At 38.0% G+C, this 9,011-nt stretch overlaps 1 protein-coding gene across 3 annotated transcripts in view; it reads right to left on the bottom strand.

Moving 5' to 3' along the window:
• Nucleotides 1-1,478: 1,478 nt before the first annotated feature.
• The window catches only part of ankmy2a (ankyrin repeat and MYND domain containing 2a), a 59,012-nt gene continuing 51,479 nt past the window's right edge, over nucleotides 1,479-9,011 (bottom strand). For all 3 annotated transcript variants that reach the window (XM_068009380.1, XM_068009375.1, XM_068009388.1), the window contains exons 6-10: nucleotides 7,364-7,578; nucleotides 6,588-6,723; nucleotides 5,337-5,465; nucleotides 4,988-5,105; nucleotides 1,479-4,467 (exon numbers count right to left, since the gene is read on the bottom strand). In XM_068009380.1, the coding sequence (XP_067865481.1) occupies nucleotides 4,241-4,467; nucleotides 4,988-5,105; nucleotides 5,337-5,465; nucleotides 6,588-6,723; nucleotides 7,364-7,578 (825 nt within the window). In that variant the 3' untranslated portion in view covers nucleotides 1,479-4,240. The remainder of the gene's footprint in view (nucleotides 4,468-4,987; nucleotides 5,106-5,336; nucleotides 5,466-6,587; nucleotides 6,724-7,363; nucleotides 7,579-9,011) is intronic.

Below are 9,011 nucleotides of genomic sequence, written 5' to 3'. Positions count from 1 at the left end.
TTTAACAGGGAGTCAAAGCTGGAGGGCTGCAGGAGAGTAGAAAAGATGATGAGTGTGAAGGATAGGGATGAAGTCAGAGTACTTGAAGGAGGAGAAAGAAAAGGAGGCATGACATTGGAAAGGATAAAGAAAAGAGGAACAAAAAGGGGACAATAGAAGTGATAGGCAGCAGCCAGAACATGCACGTGGATACTTGATAACTAAGCTACATATACATGGTTACAATTAGTGAACAAATTGATAGGCGATATATTTGACAGCAGAACACGCAACTGTGAATTCCAATAGTTTAAATGTTTCCTGAGGCAATATTGAAAGAGCTGTTGTTGGTGACTAGACTTCCACAGGGATGTAAATCAATCACTGGTGCTGCTGAATTGGACTGCGGGAATGACAATTCAGGAACATAAAAGTTGCAGAAGCAGAACCGCATGGTTTCAACTGTCAAATGCAGGAGGTCAAAGCAGCCGTGGGAAGTCGTTGCTCCAGCTGCTGGTAGAAATGGCTCTTAGGGTGGTGATATGACAGAAGAAACAAGAAACAAATGAGCATAGTCTCAAATGTATTTATCATAATAATGACGCCACCTTTCAGATGAGACGTTAAACCAAAGGCCCATCTGCCCTCTCAAGTGGACACAAACAATCCCACAAAACCATTCCAAGAAGAGCTGGTGAGTTGCCCTGAGTCTTGGCTATTATTTATGCTTCAACTAAGATCCCTAAAACAGATTGTCTGGCTATCATCACATTTTTGTTTGTGAGACTTTGCTGTGTGCAATTTGGCTACTGTTTCTCCTACATTACAACATTGAGTACGCTGCAAAAAGTATTCCATTGGCTGTAAAGCACTTTGGGATGTTCTCAGGTGATGAAAGGTGGTGAAGAACTGAAAGTTCTATCTTTCTAGTAGACTACATAAGCTCTGTTCTTAGAACAGAGAAGGTAAAGGGGAGATTTAACAGAGGTGATCAAAACGGTTTCCAGTGACAGAAGGGTCAGCAACCAGAGGACATAGACTCAAAGTAAAATGACAAAAGAACCAGAGGTAAGATCAAGATTTAAAAAAAAATAAGAACCAATACGAGTTGCTATGATCTGGAATACACTCCCCTGAAATGCTAACGGAAGCAGATTCAACAATAACTTTCAAAAGGGAACTAGTAAATACCTGAAGGGGTAAGATTTGCAGAGCTACAGAGAAAGGGTAGGCAAATGGGACCAACGGGATATCTCCTTCAAAGAGTCAACACAGGCATGTTGACCGAATGGCCTCTTTCTGTGCTGCATCGTTCTGTGATTCTATAAATGCACTCGATGATTACCCCATTCGCTTTTTAAAAAGTAATAGCCAATTTGATTGATTCAACTTGCGATTTAATGTTTGGAATTTTTTTTGCTATCTTATCCAATGCAAATAGAAATATTTTCAACAGCTACAATTTCACTAACATCACAAAATAAATGCAGTAAACATGGTTCACATCACGTTTTATTATAAAAACGAAACATTCATAAGTTTTCAAATAACTGCCATTTTCTATTATTGCTGCACAGGAAATGTCAGTGATAGTTTCTTTCTTTCTTTTCTCTTTTGGGCCTCCTTATCTCGAGAGACAATGGATACGCGCCTGGAGGTGGTCAGTGGTTTGTGAAGCAGCGCCTGGAGTGGCTATAAAGGCCAATTCTAGAGTGACAGGCTTTTCCACAGGTGCTGCAGAGAAATTTGTTTGTCGGGGCTGTTGCACAGTTGGCTCTCCCCTTGCGCCTGTGTCTTTTTTCCTGCCAACAGTGCACAGTACTTAAAATCATGTTTACTTAGCTGATCGAAACGAATCAATAAACAAATTCTAAATGAGAATCTTGAACCATAACAAGGCCACAAAGTTTAAATTCCAAATTTTGGCAGTCGAATTCTAGAGTCAAAGTTCCACAAAAACTTCTAACACTATTACATTTCCAATTTTATTTAACTATTGCTCACAAAAAAACTACAATGTTTCAACAATCAGTCCTGCAGCAGCAACACATTTTTATTAAAACCACAAATCAAGTGTTACAGACATTGTAGTCAACCAAGAACTCAGATTTCGGGGAGGTGCCCTAATGTGGAACACAAAGAATACAAATTACATCACTAGTACATGTCTGGAAGGCCAAATCACAAATACATTCCATTTGCCTTTCTCACAATAAGCACTAGTGTGCTGTTGATGCTCCAATAAAGTAAAGGTTCAGGTATAGTATAAGATGCATTTTAAGTAAGACCACCGTATATTCAGGAAACAATGCAACATTAAAGCAACAGGACAATAATCAGCCACCTATCTACAATGGCCATTGTAATTCTGCAAATAATGCAGCAAGGATTATTTTGAAAATACCAAACCTAGAGCTAAAACTAAAATTATATGGTAAATTATTTGGCAAAATTAGCTTCTGCATTATATCAACAGTTCTGTTAACCCAGTGTGTGAATGTTACAATGTCTTCAGTAAATATTTAATAAAATATTGTTTTTATTTGGGGACTACCTACTAGTAAATAATTAATTGAAAATTTGAAAAATGACAAGACTGTCCAAGAAAAATGATGGCAAAACCCCCCCAGAAAACACTGAAAATTCACACCAGACTAAACAAAACCTTTAAAAATGGTTACTCTCAAGTGGACAAGGCTCCCATCTAAAATGTTACACAATTTCATTTCAGTGGTTTGGAGTCATATCTCCCTGCCATGGAAAAGGAAAATTGAGCAAAGATCCTCTACCTCACGCCTCCTGGCAGATCTAAGAATACGCCACACTCTCTCTTAGCAGAGGCTAATCAAGCCTTGACTTTAAACAATTTTTTTTTTTTAAATGTGTAACCAGAAACAGCTACTAACTGTCCACTGCATGCTTAGCAAATACTTCAATACTGTTAGTGATGCAACACAATCTAATAATGAGAAGCAATTAGAAGTTAAATTTTGTAGCAATTGTTACTTAAAAGCTTAATTTATCGTCCCACGAAAAACTGAAATCGGCTGCACTTCAATGGAAAATGCTTACATAAATGTTAATGTCTGATAATGTCATTAATAACCATACTTCAATATAGCATTCATTAAGCAATTAAATCATGGCCATAAAATATGACACAAAAAACAAGTTACTTTTAGTCAAGTAGGCACATTGGTGAACATACAAGTAAGCAGCAAAAGTGGAAAAAATAATTACTACTGCACAAAACTTGACAAATTCTGGTTGTATCTCACGATACCACATATAATCCAAGCTTCAATACAACCATTTACAGAGTTTTTGTTAATTTGGCATGAATCCAGTATAATTTTTTGTAGAGAAACTTGTTTTATTGAGTCATATTAAATTTGCAATTCAATTCTTGCAGTTTCTAGTCACAGTCCATGGATTGAGGCGATTGTACCAGTTGTGGTAGGCAGAAAATTTAAGTTTGCTCTATTGATACAATTTTAGGTGCTGGACCAGTAAGCAAGTAGTTTTATTTTTGGGCTGGGGTGGGAGAAAGAGGGTCGAGAAGAGACCAAGTACAAAAAAAATTAATTTATCAGCAACATGCATTTGGACCCACTTGAACTTAGCTGCAAAATCTATTTTGTTGATCTTCAATATACACCAGTTATGAAAAATGTATTTTTGTGAAAAAATAATGTAATGAAAACACCAGCAACAACAATAAAGCAAATCTGCTCAACTAACATTTTCTATAGGACTGGCAATTCTGGGAACCTTTAACGTTATTCATGTGCAAATGGTTTGGTTCAGTTTGATCCTATTTGCGCAATCATAGTAAAGCAAGTTATACCCCACTATTTTTCCAAATTACATAATGTATATTTTGAAATGTTTAAGCAAATAAATTGGTCTGAATGAATTTTAGATCCAACCATTTTGATGTCTCTTAGCAGTAAATGGTTCATCTGTACCAAATGCAGTTAATGAATTAAGTATAGCTGACAACAAATCCTACTGACCTCTTAGATACAGTGGTGATTGGCTTGCACATGCTCTCTCTCTCTCTCCCAGACAGCAGATGGCTTTGGTGCAAGCTAGGATGCATGATCAAAGCCACTCATTATTTTAATGTGCAATAAACAGAATACAGTTCCCCTGCTACTGCCATGCAGTGGGAGCAATGACCTTGTTGCTGAATGTAGGTTGGATTATACTTCATACAATACAGAAACTGGAGGAAAGCCAGAACTGTATTATATCTGCTTTATTCTTCAGCTGTGTGCGTGGTTCCAGGAGGACTGGGCTCTCCTTCTGCAGTGATCTCTTCCTTTGGAGTTTTAACTTCTGCTGTCATCCCTGCACCAACATCCCCAGAACCTGGACCATCTTCGCAGGTTGGGAGTAGAGTGCTGGAGGACGCCAAGGGTTCTGGGACAATTTCACTCCGATCTAAACTGGTTTCAGAAGTGGTTTTTTTTTCTTCTGTTTGAGCTGTAAAGAAAAGAATTAGTTAACCCAGCTGCATTTGCGATGGTCTCCAAAATTAAATAAAACAAGTATTTTACAAAGTTAGTAACAGCTGGAATGAAAGCACTGAGTGTGACTTAAGCTTTTGAAAAATAGATGCAATATTAAGTTTATATGAATCTGTTAAGGTTAACATACCCCTCACGAAGGAGTAATGTGATGGAATTTAAAATTACCATCAACAGAAACAGTGTACATTTTTTTGACTTTTTGTACCACAGTCATACACTGAACAAAGGTTTGGGTTAGCACACAGTGAGGTCAGATACATTGTCACAGGGAAGGAAACTTGGAACGAGAAAAAGTTATTCTGGACAGCTCGTGTGCCTCTCAGCGGCTGGCTTCATAGCAACACTGGCAGAGGCCCAAGGCATCTCAAGAAAGCAAAAGGAATTTAAAAAAATGTACATCAGTAAACACAGAAAACAGAAGCTTTGTATTTTCCATAGAAGACAGCTGAATACAATCTTGCTTAAAGACTAACCGTTCTGCTTTGATTTTTCTTTGGCTTCTTGTTTCTCTCTTAACTCTTTCAGTTTTCTACACACCTTTTTGTGAGTGAACCAGTGCATCTTCTGACAATTTTGGTTACAATATATCACCTGAAGTATCAGCACAGAATATGTTCTCATTAAAAAATAGCTAGGTTAATGGCTGGTTACATAAAATTCTATGCTGCTCACTGATGTGACCATAACAATAGAGCTTGTGATAGTATTTCAACTAACAGTTTAAACCACCACAGGAATAACTAACTGTATTAATATGTCTTTGTCTGTTTGCAGGTCCCTTGTACTAAATATTTTCTTATTAGCTGATCCAAATGTTCTTACCGTTTTGCAGATTGAGCACCTTTTATCAGCTCCCTTTTCACCACAAGCAGTACAAAATTCAGCATCCACAAAGCCAACTTGCCCAGTGATGGTCTGAGTCAATACAGATAAAGCTGTTGGATCATTGCCCTAATTTTATACGCATGGTTGGGTGTGCAGGGGATCGGGAGGAGAGGGAGGATGGAAAGAGAAACAAATTTCAATAATAAATAAATAGATAGTTAAAAGGAAATAATTAATATATTATAGAAAGCTTTATTCCCATATTACAAAAAAAGAGCAAAGTACTGTACCAAAAAAGCGTAATAATGTGGATGCTGGCAGCATTTGTGGAGGGAGAAACAAAGTTAATGTTTCAGGGAAGGCTACCAATCTGAAACATTGGGCTAAATTTTACCAGCCCCTCGACGTCAGGGGTCGTGAAGGGGAAGGGGGGGGCGGGACCACAAAATACTTGCGGGAGCGGCCCACCACGGCCCCCGACGCCAACAAGGCCCTGCCGCATTTTACCAGCGGTGGCAAGGCCTTCATTGAAATATTAAAATCAATGCAAATAAATTTACATTTACTTACCTTGCCCCAGCGGCCATCCCATACCGATATTACGACCGCCAAGTGGAAGTCCTGCGCCATCGGAACTCCGTTTGGAGGAAGGGGGGAGCAGTGAAATCTTCAGGTTGGAAGGGGTGTAGAAGCGGGAAAACCACTTCGATTGGTTGTGGGGATGGTGGGAAGGAGTTGAGGATCAAATGTTGTGAAGGTGTTTGGGTGGGGGGGGGGGGGGGGGGGGTTTAAAAGTTCATTCTTTGAAAAATTGGTTTTCCGGGGGTAGAGGTAGTTTTATTTATTGAGGACTTATAGTGGGGGTAGGAAAGGGGATTTGCACTGATAATAATGCTTAAACTTTAATGTTTTTACATTGTACCTTTAAAAATGGTAATTAAAATGCAGGGCTTGAGGCCCTTCATAAATGGCGCCGGACGCCGTTGCTGGGGACAGAGCGGCCACCTCCTCCAAGTCATCAGGGGTGGCTGCTCCTCCCCATCCATTAGCCATTTTAAATTAAAGTTGACAGTTACATTTTCTTTTAATCCCATGCATCAACATTCAGTTTAATGCCGCACAGGAAGAATGGCCATTATACCTCAACACATGCCACTCATGAGTTTTTAAGAAAAGTTGAGATTCTACTGTGCTCATACAAAATATTACTTAGCAATATATTTTTTGAAATGAGCCAAAATAGCTTACTATTTCAACTGGAGCAATGGTTCTCACAAGCTGCTGTAGAAGTGTGGCTTCACACCATGGAAATTTTCGGATACATTCTCTAATAAATTTCTCTTGGTAATATGGGAAACCATCAGTATCACGTCCTTTTAACAAGCTGTGCAAAACAATAACAAGCAAGAAAACTCAATACAATCTGAATAAAACCGTCAACACATCTAAAGTTATGTGAATAGTCAAACATACATTCTCTATAATGTTATGTGACTATGCTTTGGCAATGATATAAATTCCATGAAGGGCTTTTATCAGCCAGTATTAGTTCAGTGGAAGATCCAAAGAGATTTATAAATTGGCAGGCCACCAAAAACCCAAAATAAGCTGCATAGCACCCAGTCTGTAGTGTCAAATCATTTTGAAAGCAGAACTGCATCATTGACTACACGATAGGCCAAATGGCTTCCTTCTGTGCGATATATCTTTCTATGTTTCAAGGTTACACCGTATGGTTTCACAAAACAGAAAGGTGCACATTTCTGTGTGTTATACAAATCACGACACAATTTGATGTCATCTCAATTTTATGACACAAACAACAAAGGTACTTCAATCTAACATACTACCATAGGAACAGGGTGTTCCTTGGTTGAAAGTGGACAATGCAGGAATCTCTGTTGATTAACTGCCTCCCCGAAGAGGGATGCACTACAATTTAAAAAAAGGCTTAATATAGACACAATCGCATTACTAATAACTAACATACTGGGCAAGAGGCCCTTTTTATTTCAGGTTATTACCTTTTAATAAGCCCATCAAGTTTATTTTCATGTTCCTTTAAGAAACTGGTACACTTCTGGAAGATATAGCTGAGGTAGTGCATCTTCATGGCCAGCACTTCATTGATCTCCCTCTGTTTCATACACTTTTCAATTATAAGGTCCAGCACTCTATAGCACTTGCCCAGCGCCTCAACATCTGCCAGTAAAGGATTCTCCTTAACCATGAGCACAATCTATAGAGAAATACCAGATAACATAAATAATTCACTTCTTTGGTGTACAAGAAACTCTTGAATCTTCAGAAAACCTGAGTCTAGGTTATCATTTTAGAAGTGATGTGATAGTCTGTGTAAGCACAAGTTGTTTAGGATTTGAAATCAACACCATCCACACAATATATTTTGCAATTAATAAAATTTCTTCTGCCACTGATAATGCATTTAAATACAGAAATCAGGACACTTAAATCAAAAGCTCTGAGAATGTGGTAACTCAATAGTTTCAGAAAATTATTTAAAGTACTGGTGTAAATTAAACACTGCATTGCTGCTATCTGCTGGTTTCTCTTACTTCTATATAAATTTGCATCTTACAATTAAAAAATAATGTTGCTTTAGCCTGAACTATATGCACTGCCAGCATGATGTGCAAAAAAAATTTTTGAGTCTTCAGAAATAGGTCATCATTTTGGAAGTGCATTAGATATTGAATTTAAATTTAAAAGCAAATCTCACATAACATCTAAAAATTGAGAATAAAAACAGAAAATGCTGCAAATACTCAGGTCAGGCATCTGTGGAGAGAGAAACAGAGTTAACGTTTCAGGTCAATGACCCTTCATCAGAAAGAAACAGCATTTTCGGTTTTCATTTCAGATTTCCAGCATCCGCAGTGTTTTGCTTTTGTATCTAAAAAAAAATCAAGCTTGTATTCCAGTAATTTTCAAAATTTGCGTTTTCTTCTTGTACTTTTATTCAAGCTCATGGCAACAAGGCAGACTGAAGATTTTGGGCAAGAGATGCAGGGAGAATGTGAAGAATTTTTTTAATGCAACAAGTGGTAATGATTTGGAACTCGCTACCTATGAGGGTGATAGAAGCAGAGACAATGATTTCAAAAGGAAATTGGATGGGCACTTGAAGGAAATAAACTTGCAGGAATACAGGGATCGAGTGGGGGAGTGGCACTGACTGGATTGCTCCACAGAGAGCCGGCATGGACCAAATGGTTTCCTTCTGTGCCATAAATGACTCTGACTCTAAGGCAATTTCCATAGGCAGGGCAGAGCCTCACGTGAACCAGAACTTTAGAAATTCTACGGGTAAAACGAAAAATGTATGGCAGGATTAAAAGTTACACTTTTACCAAATATTTTCCACTGAAGATGTACTATCTACCCTCATTATGCTCCTGATCACTTTAATATATAAAAATACACTATGCTGGCGGACCACATAGCTCAAGCTAAAGCTATAAATCACAATTGTAAGATGGAAATTTATAAAACATAAAAATAAATCAGCAAATAAACATCAGAACAGTACTTACCTTGCACTATTTTCTAAAAGCGAAATCACAAAGCACTTGTGTTCTCACAACTTTTTTCAAATTTTTTATAAAACTGAATCTTGGGGGAATCTAAGATGTGCTCCTCAGCTCTGTAAAG

This window comes from Heterodontus francisci, chromosome 2 (genome assembly GCF_036365525.1).
Source record: "Heterodontus francisci isolate sHetFra1 chromosome 2, sHetFra1.hap1, whole genome shotgun sequence".
Lineage (NCBI taxonomy): Eukaryota > Metazoa > Chordata > Chondrichthyes > Heterodontiformes > Heterodontidae > Heterodontus > Heterodontus francisci.
Note: the sequence above shows the minus strand (reverse complement) of the source record. Positions and strands in the feature narration are given on the sequence as shown.